We start from the raw sequence: 20,424 nt of genomic DNA, 5'->3' as shown, positions 1-20,424 counted from the left end.
ACATCCTTAAATGTGCTGTAGATTTACGCGGAATGGTACGAAAGCATTAGTAGAGGTTCATCCCCTTGAGAAGATTAAGAAACAGTATTCTGCATTTAACTGTATTTCTTGTGTGTGTGTGTGTGTGTGTGTGTGTGTGTGTGTGTGTGTGTGTTTGATGAAGCACCTGAATTTTTCCATCCTGTGGTGACAGAGCAGATCAAAGTGAACGTCAGGAAACCTGTGCTGAGATAATCTCATTCATGACGGAACATGAAGGAAACACACAGACAAACGGACATCAACGAAAAACATGCACACACACACACACACACACACACACACACACACACACACGCACACACACACACGCGCACACGCACACACACACACACACACGCAGAGTCATAATTGAAGTTGAGAAGTCTGGGCCGTAAAAACTCAGTATTCTGAGTCTGTTGGGTTCATCATTCAGAGCTTGTGTGTGTTTAAGCATATCGGCTCATTAACTCATGCTAATTGAGATAAATATGAAAAGTTTAAAGTGTCACTAAAATGATTCATTTCTCTTTGATCACTGCTGATTGTCTTGAGCAGCTGTCTGAACATTTGGAAGTTTAAACAAACAAAGGCAAAGGTCTGTAAAAAAAACATAAAACCTTGTTTTTCTATTTAGTATGAATTAATAATTAAAATTAATTTATGTAATAAAAATGGCTTGAAAAATTAAAAAAAAAAAAAAAAAAATCCTTAGTCTTTCCTCATACAAAGATGATTGTATCAAATTATACAACATATTAAATAAACTTGCACCGGGGAAGAAAAAAATTAAAACTAAATTATGAGGATTATTGATTGTAGACACTGCATTTAATTTCAGAAGACTGTAGAATTCACAATTATATGCAAGGTTTTGTTTTTTTCACCTTTACATTTCAAACTAAAATCAGTGTCTAGAATCAATAATTTAGTTTATAAGTTTTTCCCAGTGGTAGCACGCTTGTGTTGTATAATATTACCTTATTATCTTTGTACAAGGAAAGACTAAGGACATTATTAAATTTTAATTTAAAATTAATTTATATATAAATTTAATTTAATTTACCATTTAATTATTTCTAAATACTTAATTATCTTTATCTAATAAATGACCTATTATTTACTGTAATTCATATACTGCAGAAGTCTCTGCTCCAAAAGCAGCTTTAAAATATACTGTAAAATATACCGTTGACTCCCGTTATGACAATGTAACCAAACAACTTTTTTTTTATTTATTAATTTTTTTTTTTTTTTATCTGATATTATTAGGCAATCTAGTTATTGATACTTTCCTTCTGTAACATAAACATTACACAAAAACAGCCATTGTAATATTATCTGAACTTTTACATCAATCATTTTAAAAGCAAATGACCTTTTCTGTTAATGACTCTGTGATTTAGAGACACAATTTGGTCAGATGGACCAAAGAGACAATCTCAGCGCTGGAAACCCTGAGTGGATGTTTAATGCTAACTGAATTACTGCAACTGCAATCACTTACCATTACAGCACATAATGTAGACCATTTCATCCGCCTCTTGCATTATCATCGCTGGACAACACCACAATAAAAGCATTAATATCACATTTCAAGCAATCAACACCAACCCCCAAAAAACTGATCCAAATGTGCTAAAAGCTGCTTAATACAATACTACATGAAAATATTGTGACAGATGAAACTGATATTTAAATGCACTATTAAGGGAAACACCTACACACCTGCTGAGAACATATTTAGATCATATTTCAACTCGAAAATGTTTTTATTAAAAAGCCTGTTTTTAACCAGTAAGATTTTTAGAATGGTGAATTATTCTTATAACAATTAGGAACATTTCCCTTTCTACTCTCATTACCATAATGCAAACACACACACACACACACACACACACACACACACACACACACACACACACACACACACACACATTTATATTATATTATATTATCTTAATGAATCTGTTAACTGTTTAATATTGATTATGTATGTTTAATAATAATGGAAAAAAAATCTGTAATCAAATTATTGTTGTATATATTATTGCAATATAACAAAAATATTGAAGGATTGCAAACTTAAGGCAAAAATGTTTTTAAAAATGCCATTAAAACATATATTAAACAAATATCACAATGCAAAAAATGAATGGTTAAAAACAGTCTTCAACCAAATATAATTTCCTGTTTTTATATATATATATTTTTTTATGGGGTGAAATATAAGCTGGAGATGTTTCATGCATTAGAAGCATGACGTCGTTGTGCAGTCCATCACATTTAGCATTTCTCCACAATCACAATCTCTTAAAAAGAACGATTCAGGACCAGATTGTAAGCCCTCCTTAGATGCTTTCACTTAGTGGTTCCCTGAAAAATGTTCCTCATCCTTTAGTCTGTCTCTAAAGAGGAGAATGAGGGCTTCAGAACGGAGCATAAAGTGGAGGATTTGGCATAAATTGAATCTTCAAACTCTAAATGCATCATACACTCACTCGCTCTAGACTCAATAAATATCCAGATCAGCTCAGCAGTCATCTAAAAAACAGCAGAACTCCCCCAGGTCCCTTACAAAAGCCTATTGAGTCCGTCAGGTCAGAGTTCAGAGTTCAGAGTTCGACTGGCTCCTGGGCTTGATGTGGACGCTGGGCAGACAGAACCAGGCGGGCGGCAGGTCGCGGGCCGTGCTGTCATCTTGGAACTTGATGTTCAGATAGAAATCACCGGTGTATAAGAAGACAGGGCTCCCACACACACTGAATTCTCTGTAGGGTTCACCTGCGGATGAGAACATCACACTCCTCAAACACCTGCAACCTACACACTCCTCACATACATGACCTGTGGCCGTAAAAGACAAGTCTTACAGCTGCAGAAGCAAACAGTCTGTCCTCTTTAAAACAACCAAACTCAGACCAAAAAGTGAACAGAGTGAACGGGAATTCATTTTTGGAATTCATGGTCTTGAAAAGGGCTCAGACCTCATTTTATTTGAGATTCAATCTACCTTTTTTTATTATTTTTTTTGGAAAATGGACTAGTAAAACACTATATGTGATCCTGGGCCACAAAACCAGTCTTAAGTTGCTGGGGTATATTTGTAGCAATAGCCAAAAATACATTGTATGGGTCAAAATTATAGATTTTTCTTTTATGCCAAAAATCATTAAGGTATTAAGTAAAGATCATGTTTCATGAAGATATTTTTTAAATTTCCTACCATAAATATATCAAAACTTAATTTTTAATTTGTAATATGCATTGCTAAGAACTTAATGTGGACAACTTTAGAGGTGATTTTCTCAGTATTTCGATTTCACCCTCAGATTCCAGATTTTCAAATAGTTGTATCTCGGCCAAATATTGTCCGATCCTAATAAACCATTCATCAATGGAAAGCTTATTTATTTATTCAGATTAATGATATATTAATCTCAAATTCAAATAATTGACCCTTATGACTGGTTTTGTGGTGCAGGGTCACATATAGTAATAATAATACCACCAGTAGCAGAAGTAATAATTCAATATAAATATAAATTTAAAATGGCATGTATTAAATATTGTTCTATTCTGTTCTATTCTATATTTCTTACATAATTTCACATAAACTACAAGTTAAAAATTTAGATACGTATAACTGAATGTATGCGTCTCATGATCTTAAAAACATTTTAATCTAAAGGGGTATGATTTAATCCTTGTAATTATTGTCTGTACAAACAAATGACTAATTTAAATTACACAACATTTGAAATTACATTTTAATTATATAGTGAGTATAAAGAGGATGGAAAATTATTGTGGAAAACTAAATGAGGATTTCTTTTGTAAGAAACCTTGCTCAACACACTGTATATGTAAGTGGCCTGTGACTGAGAGCTAAACGTTCCTCATGTGTTGAGGATGTGACCCGGCTCAGACAGTGTCCTGCTGCTCACCGTGCCGATGTAGAAGGTGTTGGAGCCGATGAAAGTGACGGCATCCTGCAGGTCGTAGTTTTGGACTCCATTCTGATAGTCTTGGAAGGGAACGATGGTCAGAGAGAACGGTCCGACGGCACTCTTGCTGCGGTTGGTCAGTTTCACCTCTAATGGCACAGCGTCCCCGACCCTGCAGTCAGCGATCACGTCACAGTCACACGGCTTTCCGTTAACCACAACATCTGCAGACAGAGAGACAGAGGCGTTCAGAGAAGCTAGAGCAGTCTTCTCTGCTGAAACACAGTACAGACATGCACAACTCTTCAGCTCACATGCACTGGAAAACTAAAGCGCAATAAGAAGTCATTCAGAAATCATCACAAACACAAGCTACTGTTTTCTCTACTGCACATTACCTCAATCCTGTAACACATTTCTCAAAACTACACCCCCCCCAACCCAAAAAAAAAAAAAAAATCACCCGTACAAACTCTCTATTCAAAACTATTCATCTTTAATGTAATTCAAACTTTGCCTTCAAATGGTTCATAAAGCCACTAAATACAATTAAACACACAGCACTCATTACTCACGGAGTGATTTATTAAAAACCGTATGAACCTCACCACTATGAATGAATGCTACCACTTGAAATGGTGATAAGTTCATTCATATATACAGTATACAAACTATCATTCAAAAGTTTGGGGTCTGTAATTTTTTTCCTAAAGAAATTAAAACTTTTATTTAACAAGTATGCATGCAATTGATTAAAAGTGACAGTAATGACATTTATAATGTTACAAAAGATTTCTGTTTTAATTCTGTTAAATTCATTTGAACTTCCTATTCATCAAAAAATCCTGAGTAAAAAAATGTCACAGTTTTTACAAAAATTATTAAGCAACACATCTGATTTCAATATTGATAATAATAAGAAATGATTCTGTGTGGCAATTCAGCATATTAGAATGATTTCTGAAGGATGATGTGATACTGAAGACTGGAGTAATGATGCCGAAAATTCAGCTTTGCATCAAAGGAATACAATACATATTAAAACATATTCAAATAGAAAACATACATTTTTTTCATACATATTTGACAATGTAAGTATTTTTGTTATAATTATTATAATTTCAAAAACCTTAGAAATAAAACTTATTGTAATTTGGACTATTTTTAACATTTTTGCAGCTCAACGACTTGAGTCCACATTCACTATTATTGTAAGAAAAAGAACAGATGTCCTTTTATTTCCACAGAAGAGAAAATCACACAGGTTTAAATGTAAATGATGACAAATCTTGGATGAACAAAGCCTTTACAATTACACGAAACCTACAAAAACATCTACTAGACTGTTTCAGTTGATCATAAACTCTCAGAGAGTCAACAGTGGCAACCCATGATGCACCAGCACTGATCTCAGAGCAGATCATGAATGAACGCTCACTAAAAACAAAGAGGAAAGAGGAAATAATCTAGGTTTTGTGCTACTGATAGTGAAGAAAGCTGCTCTCAGCTGTCGCTATCTATCACGATGAGGAGTTCTCTGTGTCTCTTCGAGCTGTCACACGAGCCCCGTCCCCGGAGAGCGGCATGCTGGGAGATGCGGTCCCTGTGGGCCTCTGTCAGTGACACACAGACAGACAGCCTGCCCCGCAGGACTACAGCAGCTCAATAATCTCTCATTGACAGGACAGCTGTAGATGTCTCGGCAGGTACAGCTGTCTGTTTGGGTAAAGATGATTTAACAGTCGCTATCAAAAACCGAGAAGGCAAATGTCAAGCTTTTGTTATAAACCGAGCCCAAATGTTTTGCTTCGCATGGTCCCTTCCTGACTGATGTAAGACTTGGTGAAATAAAGTTTTCCACTCTGCAAACCCAAATGTTATTTCAAGTCCCAAAATAGCATTTCACCAAAAACAGAAAGCGTTTTTGGAACAGAACAATGCCACCGGCACCGACTAAACACAAGCTGTTCAATCAAGATTCGTTCCAATAACTCCTGTTTCATTTAATGCTTTGTTTTTAAATGCCACAAAACACATCGTCACTTAGCCATCCAAATAATGTGATGTATGAAACAATATTTAGCTGAAAATAGGGCGCAACTTTGAGTTGACTGAACTGGATTATGAAAAAAAAATGTTGTTTTTGTTAAATAAATAAAGGTTTAGGTTACTGTGGATTAGTAAGTTTTTATATATATATATTTTTTTAACAATTCTCTTACCCTCATCAAGGCTTCATTTATTTGATTAAAAAATACAGAAAAAACAGCAATATTGTGAAATGTTATTGCAATTTAAAATAACGTTTTTCTATTTTTATATATTTTTATTAAGTTTCAAAAGAACAGCAGCTACACCAAACGGTAAAATGTTAGTGTATAAGCCTATTGTTACAAAAGATTTCTATTTTGAATAAATGCTGTTCTTTTTAACCTTTTACCTTTTGTTAACCTAATGTTAACCTTTTAACATTCACTCTCATTCTCATTACTGTAAGGCAAAATATAATAAATAAGTAAATAAAATGAAATAGATTAGATAAATATAAATAAACAAACAAACATTTATGCATGGCAGCATTTTAAAAATTAATTTCTTAATTAAAATCATTGGATTGTGCTCATGAAAGTCTAATGAGAATCAAAATTGACAAAAATTTAAAATTACAAAAACAAGCATTTTTTTTACATACATTTCAGGGTGCATTACAGTAATGTTCATTTAGGTGAAAAATATGCTTAATTGTCATGAAAAGAGTGCCATAAAACAGGGCCAGTTTAATATTCGTAATACTCTTTCTTTTGATTTTATGCTGAAATTTGATCTGGACTATTCTTTGTCAAGACGACTGGCATCAGAAAGCACAATTATTGTAATGTCATATTTCAGTGAGAGCTACAGCACACAAAAGCCCATGGATACAGCTGGATCTGTATGGAAACAATACGCTGCAACATACAGCTGCTCCATATGCATGTACACACACGGCTCTGCTGCGACACCTTACCAAGTGTTATATTTAGTATTATAAAGAGCTGTTGCTAGGGGATGTGAAAATGATAGGTAGATCAGCTGTGGACGGGTGGATATATTCCTCCATAATGATGAACAGAACAAAGACATAGAGAAAAAGGGCAATCAGACATGCAAAGAAATGCAAACTCCATACAAAAACTTCATTATGACATTCTCTGAAGAAATGGGAGTAGTGTTTACTCGTGTGTTGCTAGGTGGTTATGCACTTCACATTCTGCTGATCTCTCTCTCAGGTTCACCACGTCAGCATTGTTGTGGTGGCTGTTGCTCTAGAGTGGTTTCGGGGGTGACCACATTGTCACAGCACACACACAAAAAGGGAACAGGTTGTCATGGCAACCAGCTCCGTCTGTGGCACCGAGCAGACGCAGTAAAAGTGCTGGAAAGCATGAAGGCCGGAAAACCGTCTGACTCGGCAAAGCCAGGTGCGCAGACTGATTCCTGGAGTTTGCAGGAGTTCTGTGTATTACAGGAATCTGAGCTGCTGTTTAAGACTCGACCATCAAAACACTTTAACCTAAACAAACAACATTTCTCTATGACTAAAAGTTAGACGACAAGTTCATATTTTTCACTAGGAAAGCTCGCAAACAGAAGCTGCGCCCATTTGAGGCGGTTAACATAGCAACAGCAGGCCACTTTGCATCAGTACTAGACGGTATATTCGTATCATTATCTATTATATATCATTGTTATTATTAATAATATAAGTAGACATTCTTAAAATCATCATATAGTTTGCACTCTGAAACAGCACAAATCCTCTGGATTTCCTCTGGTACATTGGTCATGATATGCATGCAAATGGTTTCGAACCAACTCTTACTAACCAGATCAGAAGGGTTTCTACCTAAAGGTCTGGATAAACTTGGTCCTAAGCTTTCTTAGATTCTAGAACATAAATGTCAGCCATCTATTAACAGCCCTCCTGTAAATGTTTAACCATGTGGTCATTTAGATGAATTATTAAGCTGAGTTATACTAAGGTGGAGTGCTGTCATGTAACAGCATGAATTTTACTTGGAAATCTATATAAAAGCACAGAATCAGCAGGCGGGCGACCTCAGCAAGAGTTTATCTTCTCATCTCATTTCCTCCACATTAGCGCTGACTCTCGGCTGGCAAACATGAAGGTGTCTGGTGCTTTCAGGCCACTACAATCACACTAGAGCCGTACCTGCTCGAGAGTTTTATTTCACAAGGCTAAAGGAAACATCCGTCTTGTCTTCTTCAAGATCAGGGCACATGTTCTCAAGTGCACTACTCAACGCTGAAAGAAGCACTAGTGGGAATCAGGTCTGAGGGACACAAAAGACCCTTTTCAATCTGCTCGTTCTGAATTGCAAAGCTATAGAGGAGAGCAACGTCCTTCAAACGCAGTTCAGGCCGGTCGACGCGCCACTATTAATCAACGCTGAAAGAACAAGAGGGATATCTCTCACTGTCACGGCTGAATCATCGAGCACCTAAAACGTGTGGTAGACTCTGAATGGTTATATAAGATCAATTAATTACAATGCTTCAAAGTGGCACTCAGACTTCAAATCCCTCAGACTTCTTTTTCTTCGTCTTCACAAAATTCTCCAATTAATTCAGCTCCGACTGCTTAACAGATGTCTGTAGCACTTAAATTTGACATTAAAGTTTGAAAATCCCCACTGAATTACCGTAATTATGAGTTTCAACTAGTAAAAAAGCTCTTATCTGAGTCTAAGGATGTGAACAGGTCAGAATAAAATCTTTCAGTTGGCACTTTTTTTAATGCAGGTCACTTCGACATTCAGAAATCTTACCATCACTGATGATGTCATTGTAATGTTTGCTATCGATGTATTGTTATCGATTTTTCTTTTATGGCAAAAATCATTAGGATATTAAGTAAAGATCATGTTCCATGAAGACATTTTGTAAATTTCTTACCGTAAATATATGAAAACTTAATTTTTGATTAGTAATATGCATTGTTAAGGATTCATTTGGACAACTTCAAAGGGGATTTTCTCAGTATTTAGATTTTTTTGCAACCTCAGATTTCAGATTTTCAAATAGTTGTATCTCGGTCAAATATTGTCCTATCCATAATAAACCATACATCAATGGAAAGCTTATATATCAGCTTTCAGATGATGTATAAATCTCAATTTGGAAAAATTGACACTTAAGATTGGTTTTGTTGTCCAGGGTCACAAATATACAAATTACAAAATGTAAACTTTATTAAGAAAAATAATATATATATATATATATATATATATATATATATATATATATATATATATATATATATATATATATATATATATATATATATATATATATATATATACTGTATATATATACACATACATACTTCAACATATCAGACTTTTTAGAATTTGTATCAAAAACCAAAGATACAAAGAAAATTAAGCTTAAGTGACTAAGCTTACACGACTTAAAAGACTAAGTTCGAATTGTTATTTTTAAAATGTAAAAATAAATACAAATCTTAAATTATACATTTAATATAAAAAATTAATAAAAGTATAAATCTTTTACATTTTTACAAAAAAAGAAATAAAAGTTTTAACTGCAATACTTTTTGAAATGAAGAAGCATGGTACATGACATCCACACAAATCTCAAGTCTTACATCTGATCAAGCAGATGAGGATGGAAGCCTTTTATTTGTTCAATCTATTATATTCCAGCACTGTCACGTTTACAATGGCTATGAAATAAAGAGACTGGCATCAAACTTGGCTGAGAGCCTCTGGCTTTATCCAGAGAGAGTCTGATCAAATCAGAACTTCCTGTTCTGGACGACACTGAATTCATCTCGACTCAGAATCACTCCTGTTCATTTCCAGCTTTAATTATTCTTTTATGGCAGAATTCCTCTACTGGATCCATCCTGCCACATTCTTCCCTTGGCTCTGGCCTGATATGGCTGGATATTCACAATCAACAAAAGTGACAAACAAATTCATAGAGGCAGCAAAACGCATCCCTGCATTGAAAGATAAAGAAGCTCCAGGCTCAAACTTTTGCAAACAAACAATTCAAAGGTTCACTGAGCAGAACAATACAAAAAAATCTAACATAAACATATGAAAGTGACATGACATACAGCCAAGTATGGTGACCCATACTCAGAATTTGTGCTCTGCATTTAAAGTTTTATAATACACCCATCCAAAGTGCACACACACAGCAGAGAACACACACACGGAACTACAAAAACGGAAAATTATATATATACACACACACACACACACACACACACACACACACACACACACACACATATATATATATATATATATATATATATATATATATATATATATATATATATATATATATATATATATATATATATATATATATATATATATATATATATATATATATATATATATATATATATATATATATATATATATATATGTTATATATATATATATATATATACATATATATGTATACACACACACACACACACACACACACAGGTGGCCAAAATGATTAGAAATATCAGTTTACATTTCCAAAACATTAACTTTTTTTTTTTTTTTTTTTGAATGTCACGTCACTTTTTGCCACTATACACAACACACACGCACAGTAATTCATTTTATTTTAATTTACAATTTTATTATTATCATTGCAAGCTAAAATTACAAAAAAATGTAGTACTATATATTATATTTCCTGTTCGCCCACACACCAAAAAATTACTAGAAAAACCCAAGGAGACTCCAACAGTACGAAGCTCATTTTAGAATGGTTTTCAATGCTCAGCTAACCTGACAGACACTGATCAATAATCAGCTATGCCTGAATCATAAACACAGGTTACGGTGTCTGTTCAGCTGTGAAAATATGGCCGCTTTGACGAACACAACCTACAGAGCTGATCAATGACGGAGGGAAAACGGCGCTTGGCAAGGTTACGCCATGAAAGTGCTCTACAGAGCTGACAAATGAGCAAAGCAGCACATAAAAAGAGAAAGGGAAGTCTGGAGTGGATGTGAAATGTTCTCCGCAGGAGGTCCGTGTCTACTGGAAATTTCATTTGGCCTTACGAATGATTAATCTAATCTAGATCCACTGCCCTAAATGATTTGTTCATCGTCCTCCTTTGAAGATTCTGGGGATCTATGACACGCCACTGCAGATCTTTTAAGAGGGAATAAATGACAGTGCAGGGTTCAAGCAGCACATAACCCATTCTATTTGGGCAAAAAATAACTTTAAATAAATTAATAAATATGTTGCTAACAATTTCAGGCCATTTTCTGTAACCTCAAGTGCCATATTGGATCTGTCAAATGCACAAAAATTTAAATGTCAGTATATTTAATACAGGCTTTATCCAATTTCTATTGTTTGCACTTAACCCAGACTGGCGAAATCCACCACTTGGGCAGATATTAAATCAGCACTAGCCAAGGATGAATTGCCACTTACTGCTTGCCAACACATTGCCAACATGACCACTTGGCAGAGAGGCTTCTGCTTGGTCCTACAGTTGTCATTTGACACTGTCATTTAAAAATTTAATTGCGACAAAGCAAAATGGCACACTTAAATATAATGACTATTGCTTAACTTTAGGTACATTTCAGACCTGTAGTTTGTCTGTGTTGCCCTGAAATGGACTAAATTGTAACATTTTCTTCTTGGTTCATTCACTTTGAGCGTGAATACAGGTTGCGTCTTGAAAACTACAGTCCTTAAAAGCATTTTTGGAGGAAAATTTAATGTAAATCAATTGAAGTCTAAAAATCTTGGGTGGATGCAAATAAAATGCTGCCATATATGCCTACACAAATCAAACACACCAGGCTCCGAATTATTTCTAAAAATGGGGCAACTTTTTTTTAAAAGTGGTGGCTCCTGCATGGTCCAACAGTTGTCATTTTACATGGACAGATATGAATTAAAAATTTCATTAAGACATATCAAAATGGCACACTTAAATTAAAATGGTAATTCTGAAAAATTAGTTAAGTTTCAGACCTGTAGCTTGTGTCAGTTTGAAATGGACTTTAATGTCACAATGTTGCGCTCTCTTCTTGGTTCATTCACTTTCTCAAGCTAATATTTTTCAACAAACCAAAAATCTGCTTAAAATGGCAATTATGATCTTCAAAATAGATAGACAACAGCTCTTCAGGCTTTTACTACTCTTTATTCTGTTCATCATTATGACTGATATTATCAGTCTGAGCGGGAATCAAGGCTGCGTCATTACAAGGCATTTTCTGAGAAAAAGGCATGTTTTGATTATAAATTACAGCATAAATCAACTGAAATCTAAAAATCTTGGGCTAAAATGCCACTATGTATATCTACATAAACCAAACTGGGGGAGAAACACACATTTCTAAAAATGGGGCGACTTCTTTAAAAGTGTTTGGAGATGAAATATTTTGAAGCGCAGTTTACTACTCTTAGAGAACAGCACTGTGTCTTCTTAACTCTAAGCTTTAGGTAATTGTTTGCACAAATGATTGTTATTAAATGTAGGAATCAGGCTGTAATGAGTGTGCTGTCAGTGTCTGTAGCAGCGGGGAAGGCTGCAGTAGTACTGAGTTTGCGTTCTGTCAGCAATACACCGACGTGTTGGAGGGCGGAACCACAGAAGTGAAATTTAATTACAGACTCGTAAATGCCACAGTCTTTCTCTAACTTTCTCCTTTTGCTGTGGGGTTAAATGAGATCAGATGCACAGATAGCATAGAAATAAGCTAAAAAACCTACATGGATGGGAAAACTGTGTTAAGATCTCTACAGTGGACCTGCATAGTGAATGTCAGGACATCTGTTAGTAGGGATATAAAATTGCATAAAACTACAAAATGTAAAAAATGCATTCCAGTGCATTATTTTGACAAAGAAACTCAATGCACCAATTGTTGGTTTTAATGATCAATAAATAATTAATGTATTGCATATTCATTTTCTTTATAACTGCTGACAAATTTTCCACTGTAAAACAAAGTCCACATGTCAAAAATACTTCCAGTACAGATGCATATGATTGTCTTTTAAGTTACATTTGTGTTTTCAGCATGTTTTTTAAAATAATGGTTTTTTTTTTAACATTATGATGATTACTTGTTGTATTCCTCATTTGTTAAGGTGCTTTGGATTAAAGCATCTGCTAATTTAACAAACATAAAATGTAAGTGTTTAATCAAAATGTCATATTTCATGTTTTTATTTTGTATCATTTAATAAAGAATCATAAATCAAATTGTGTGCATGATGACCACTATTTATAGTGGCACAAGATTCTTGTAAAAAGTTGTAAAAGAGGGCGATGTTGTCATGCAAATACATTGATATGAAAATACATATAATATTTCAATACCACAATGATACAGAATGCTGCATTAAAGGACACTTATTGCACACACAACATTTATAAAGCATGACTGTGAAGATTATGAATATTAAGAGTGATTACCAACACATTGCATCTGGTGATTGGTTCAAAAAACATGCCAAGACCTGAGGGGCCCATAAGCACCAGTCAAACAACTAATATGTCACTAGAGCTGTTTGCATTGATTTTGTTATGACTGGGAAGCAACTGTGAAACAATCTGTATCATATAATGGTGACTAGAATTAACTAGTAAGATAAATCTGCTGGAAACAAACAGAAAGGCTGACTGGATCTGCCACAAGGACAAAAGTCTTCGACAGAACAAGATCGGGCCAATCAATGATCTACAGGTTGAACGGAGCTCAATTGGATCTAGGTGCCGAGAGCTGGGTCTCCATCGGGAGCTCTAGCACACAAAGGCTTCTGTTCATAATCCTGTTTGCCGGTGAAGAATTGATTAAGCATTTGATGTGGGTGGATGCAGGTATGACGGCAGCATCGACCACTAACGCCGACTTGTAAACCTGCTCAATTACGCCAACACCTTCGGCTGTAAATGTATGCGCAACAACGCAGAGCCACAACTCCTGAAAAATGCCGATATCCAATATCCACACTGAGAAAATGTAAAGTGTCTGTTAAATAGGTTTTGAAGGAGGAAATAAACACACAGCAACTATGGGAAATTGGTCGACAAGCTTTTAAATCTTGGTTGAATCCATCTGAAAGAGACAAAAAACTAGTTTCAAAGAACAAAACATATCTTTGATGAGAACCATAAAAAATGTTATACCATTTTATCCGCCAGGATCAGAGGGCAATAGCTACCTGACGAGACTTCTTAATCTGGGGTCTTGCTAAAGGGGTAAAATCACCACTTTTGTTAAATGCTGCACCAACCATCTATTAGCGGTAAATCCTTCTTTATCAGGCACAAATTAGGAGTTTCAATTTCGCGGCATTTTACACAACCTAGGATCAGAGCAGAGTCAAAGCGCTGCCGGCAAAACCTTTAAAACGACCCCACACGCACACAAACACAATCAGCAGTTACGCCGACTGTCTTTCCGAGTGGCCTTCCCTGATTATTCGCTAGGGATTATAATTTGATTTGATTCCTGGTTTGACCTGCTGTGGAGTTTAAATTTAACTGTGTAAGTATAGGTCAAGAAGATTCGGGGGAAACGGCTCCTGAAGACTTTCATGATTGCAATAACTTCACATATCAGCAAGTCTCATCTCTGCAGTTAGAAACCCCATCTAAACACAATTAAAATATACAAAAAGAATATGGTAAATCAGACAATAATGAAATACACTGAAAATAATAATGTAATTTTATATATATAACTTTTATATACCAGAAAAATGGATAATGTATCAAAACTGCTTGTCCTATGTAGGGTATAATGTATACAATGAATTAAAAATACAATTAAAAAATATTGTAAACTATACAATAATGAAATGTACTAAAAATACTGATGTAATTAATTATGTAAACGGGGCTAAAGGCACACCTTAAGAAAAAAAATGTGCTATTCACTGTGCCTAAAATGTATAATTGCAGAAAAAATATATACAGTTGTATTGAACATTAATGAAGCAACATATTTCTAGTGAAAATAAAGTTATTTATTTTGTTTAAAAATCTTAAAAATGGGTGAAGTGGCAAGGGGGCCTTTTATCACACAGACGGGGTAAAAGGCACATGGTATTGATACAAATACTCCATCTAAAATTATGTTTAAATCTATCTTAAAATCTATTTTAAATCTACAACATTTAAAAAAACATCAAATATTAGATCAAGTAAGCACAGAATCAACTTTGCGCTACTGCGCGCAATTGCGTCTTGAAAAGGGAATGTTTTGGAAAGTGCTATGCCACATTTTTGTGCCATCTAGTGGTTTAGATGAAAATAATATCAAAGGCGCCTTTTACCCCAGGGCGCCATTAGCCCCGTTGTACCCTACATATGTTTTTATAGTTCCACAAAGCCATTTGCACAGCGCTCTTCCATCACTTGATCTTTCGTTTGGGTGCGTCAATCCATTAAATCACTTAAAATACAAAACCAAGATCCACTCACATGATACAGTCTCCTCTTTTCTTTTTATTATACATATATCACCAATAGGACAAGGACACAAATGTTTCAGCTATATATATGATAAATTAATGATATATATTTATATTATTATATTAAATTAAAAACTATGGTTAAATCTAAAAACGGCTATATACTATATATATATCTGTATAATATTAAATAAACTCTTATGATAATAGCCTACGAGTATACCATGAGTTTATTAACAAGGACACCTTTAGCTAACGCTGCTTGAGACCCTGAAGTTAACAGACTGTAACATTCCATTAAGAAAATACCAAACTGCAAACCTCTGAAAGGGCATGTACTGCCTTCCAAACCCCCTCGAGGAGCTTCATACAGACAGCTGTGAGCTTCTATAAAAGCTTAGAGCCATGCACAATATACCAGACTTTCACATGCAAAACAAACCCAATGACTCCGTATGAATGACCAAACGACACAAAAAACCATTCATACCTGTCATAAAATGCTCTATCCTCACAGCTTTGAATCATTCAAGCTGTGAGCCGCACAAAGCCGGCCTGTAAATATTTGTTAGTTCAGTAAAAGACGGACACTAATTGGCCTGAAGGGGTACGAGGGATGGAGGCAGGAGTTTCTGCAACAACACAAGTTGAGTGAATGGAAAGACAAACACAGACGCACAAAATGACCGCTCTTATCAGTCAGACAGCATCTGTGAGGAAGACACGAGCTAGTGGGGGAAAATACTGTATTTGACTATTGTGGGAACAAATTATTAAGCATCTGCGACATGCCGTTTTCATACTTGGAGGAGTTGTTTAACATGCATGTATGCATACACACATGCTAATGTATGTAATTATGGCATTGGAATGCGAAGCACACCTCGGAGGGTAAAGAGGACGCCACTTTTTTTCCGATGATGCGAAAGGTGGTGGAAGAAAACAGCAGTGCTTTATTTTAAATTGCAAAAACAATCAACTTAAAATTACTTTGGAAAATCTCCATCGCGGGACACGCTCTCCTCCAGCGTTCTCCTCAATCTCGCCGTTGTCTTAGCCTAATTATGTAAATGAGACACTGTATGTGCTATTCTGAACACTTAATGTGCAGGGGGAAAAAAAGCTACAGGACCCATGAATAAACAACACACACAGACGCAAACACAATCCATTTAAACAATCTAATCACTTTTGTCCTTGGTCACCATCTCTGTGTGCGGGTGCTTTAATGAGGTAAACAGTTTGCACTGATTACACAGTTAGAGAAAGATAGGATTGAGATGTACAGGAACGCAAGCACTTAACATCACGTAAAACTGCTACATTCTGCTCATTGGGGGATGTACAACAGTTGTTGGGTTTGCTAATGTTTGTGAGGTTGATGGCACTGAGTCTTTGAATCATTCTCAAGAGTTTTGTTTGAGACACTTAGCAAGCTGCAAGGAAACACGATTTTACATTAAAAAGCAAACTGGGGTTGGTTAGATCTCTTCCAATAAAAGTGGCGGTTCAATAAACTAAAAATGTTTATACACATTACATTATCTCCCAGTGTAGCTCTACCTGTCTACCTGAAAATTACTAATTAAAACCCCCACGTTACCTGAAAAAACGTACAAATGAAAACTTAGAAATTACATAATACATGAAAACCTATAAAAACTAAATGGACAAATTGCATAAAATCTAAAAACAAAACATACAAATGACATGGAAACAAAATAATTAAACCTCAAAATGATGAGAAAGCAATATCTGTAAATTAAAAAAAATAATAATAATTGAAATTGAAATTTTTCGAAAGCGTACAAGTTAAAATATTAACCTGAAAATATACAAGCCTACACATTACAGTCTAAGAATTTTCTAAAAAATTACAAATTACTTAAAAACTAAAAACAATTACCCAATAAAACAAAGAATAAAAATGTAATAATTATTTAAAAAAAAAAAATAATAAAACCCCACAAATTACTTGACAGGCCTACAACATTAAAATCTACCAATTATTTGAAAACACTAAACAATTAAACCTAGAAATTTTGTGGAAAAATTCTGAAAATTGAAATCTACTATTTGTCTCAAAAACCTAGAAAATAATCCTTCTATTTGCATGTAAAACCTAAAAATACCCCCCCCCCCCAAAATACTTAAAATCTTACACATTACGATCTAAAAATTGTCTAAAAAACATAAAAAAATGAAAACCTAGAAATGACTCTAAGAAAAGTCCAATGTACCATGTGAAAATAAAGGAATTTGTGATATTGATTTCTGACAATTTTTTCTTTTTTTTTTAACAATTTAGACATTTTTAAATTCTGACATTTTGAGTTGAATGTGTTGTGTTTTAGGGTTGAAGGAAATGTCCATTCAAATCTCAAAAACACACAATTACTTGGAAAATCCTACAAATTAAAATCTACCAAAATTAAAAAATAGATAAAAATAAATAAAAACTAGAAAAAATTTAGCTGGGGAATTTTTAGCTGCAGTGTCTATTTAACAGCCAACTCATACATGAATGCAAATTATACAAGATATTATATGGTAGAGCAACAGTATGAAGAAAATTAAGTTAGTTAAACTGTTGATGTGTTTATATATCTCCCTGAATAATAACACATAATGGCACAGATAATTGATGTAAACATTATGGGTCCCTATACAGACGTTTATCAGCGCCACATACTTGTCTAAACTAAGGCTCTGTATACTGAAGGATGTCAGTACACCCAGTACACCTTTAACACAAAGACTCCATAGGTGCACAGTGATAAATGTTCAAAATGTCTTGACTGAGAAAATACAGACTCCCATACTTACACACAGTACCAAAACTAAAAAACTTTGTACTATTTTTACCTGAAAAAAGAGTAAATACCCTTCAAACACCAGTTCAGATGACATGAGAGTTATTACATTTAAAAATGTCCAACCCAAAGAAACAAAATAACATTTTAGCCATTTTATCAATGACTGGTTTCCATGCCCACCTGCTTCAGAAAAATATCCCTTTCCCGCAGAGATTGTTTTTTTTTCTCCCCTCAATGGAAAGTTCTCTGAGACAAAGTTTTCAGACTTTCTATGGGTGACGAACATGGTGAAGCAGAAGTTGAACTGAGTGAAGCTGTCAGGATTGGACATGTAATGAGGACACACATCACAGACAGTTTTTCTGCCACCCAAACAGAGTCTGTCCAGAACATTTACTCAAACTAAATAATAAAAGCAGCTCATTCAGAAGTCACTTTGAGTTCATTAACATATGTCCACCCATATTTGAATATTCACCAATTTGACCCACCATGATGGTTATATTGCAAGTGCTGTTTCTGGGGAGAAAATGCAAAAAAAAAAAAAAAAAAAAAAAACAAAAAACAATGAAACCAAAAAGAAGAGAAAAGAAGAAAAGAAAAGTAAAGAAAAGCAAAACAAAACAAAAACAAACAAAAAACAAAACAAAACAAAACTAAACTAAACTAAACTAAACTAAACTAAATAAGATAAAATAACGAAATTTAGTGAGAAAATTCAAATAAAATACAAAACTAAGTAAATGCTCAAAAACAATAAGAAAGTCTAAAATAAAATAAGAGAAAATCTAAAATAAGAAAGAGAAAATGCACAACAAAAAAGCAAAATAAAAATAAATAAAAACATGCTAAAAATAAATTACAATAAATACGAAACATGCTAAAATAAAATAAAATAAATATGGAGAGAAACTCTGTAAACAAACATACTTAAAATGAAATCATAAACCCATCTCATGCCACTGTGGTCCTAAGCAGAGACACTAGAAAACACATTTAATAGGTTCATATAAATAACCAAACGCTTCTGACATGATATGAACCGTAACATCAGTTTACGAGCAGTAGAGAATGACAAATCATAAAATTATGCTATCGTTCCGACAAGTTAAAAATATAAAGTCCCTAAATGGATTTGCTGTCCTTGGATGTTAAAAGTCAAAACAACAACAGCATTATCCATCATATGCTGCTGTCTCAGAGCACACCTCATGTTACCACAGAGAGCTATGGCAAAATACAGCCAAACAATTAGCTCGTTCCCACCAGGATGCGTCCTTCACAACACAGCTCGACTTACTGAAGACTGCAGGGTTATAGATCTAGAAAACAACTGAGGAACTGCAGATCATAATCAATAAATTCTGCCTATGAAGCTTAAGAAATGTAACAAAAAAGGACAATATTTGAAGAATCTGAAAAGGACAAACACACCAAAAAGCATCATAAAATCAGTCTATATGACCCACACTGTAAAATATAAATATATAGACACACTCTCACACACTTGTTTATTTCCTTCATTAAATGGTATGAGTCATAAGCGAGGCACAGGATGCACTGATTGCAGGTCTGGATTTGTCTTTAATTGCAGGTCTTCTCTCAACAGCACATGAATCCACTTTATTTGAAATGCTGTGGGCTTTACAGCTAGAAAGCGGCTGCCCTTTGCTATCCTTGCGTTTACACGCATACAGGACAAAAATGCCTTATATAACTGGAGGCAAATGTAAGTATACATATTTCATGTTAGCTAGTCCTTTAAATATGTGCATTAAATGAACCTTACCGCATAAGTGTTACACTTTCTAACACATTTTTGTCTTATTGTAAATATACTGAATATAGTGAAGATAGAATCAAGTCCCATCCTACTTTTCTTTTATTTACTAAAAATAAAATAAAACAAAAATTAAATAAATTAATTTATTAAACAAACAAACAAACAAACAAACAAACAAACGGGAAGTTTGAAAGTTGAGGAGAATAAGTTAATGTCCAGCACTTGTACTAAATTCAGATCTCATCCTACTTTTATTTTACTCACAAACAAAACAAAACAAACAAACAAAAAAATCATTTAAATTAAATGTAAAAAAAAAAAACAATCTAGATAAAACCAAAACCAAACAATAAATAAATAAATA

The 20,424-nt window shown here is 34.3% G+C and overlaps 1 protein-coding gene across 1 annotated transcript in view; it reads right to left on the bottom strand.

The window, feature by feature from the left end:
• Positions 1-1,977: 1,977 nt before the first annotated feature.
• Positions 1,978-20,424, bottom strand: part of LOC109069068 (trafficking protein particle complex subunit 9-like) — a 188,973-nt gene continuing 170,526 nt past the window's right edge. Inside the window, 3 exon segments of the mRNA XM_042745691.1 lie at positions 1,978-2,763; positions 2,766-2,802; positions 3,966-4,189. Of these exon segments, the coding sequence (XP_042601625.1) occupies positions 2,627-2,763; positions 2,766-2,802; positions 3,966-4,189 (398 nt within the window). The 3' untranslated portion in view covers positions 1,978-2,626.

Source organism: Cyprinus carpio, chromosome B19 (genome assembly GCF_018340385.1).
Source record: "Cyprinus carpio isolate SPL01 chromosome B19, ASM1834038v1, whole genome shotgun sequence".
Taxonomy (NCBI): domain Eukaryota; kingdom Metazoa; phylum Chordata; class Actinopteri; order Cypriniformes; family Cyprinidae; genus Cyprinus; species Cyprinus carpio.
Note: the sequence above shows the minus strand (reverse complement) of the source record. Positions and strands in the feature narration are given on the sequence as shown.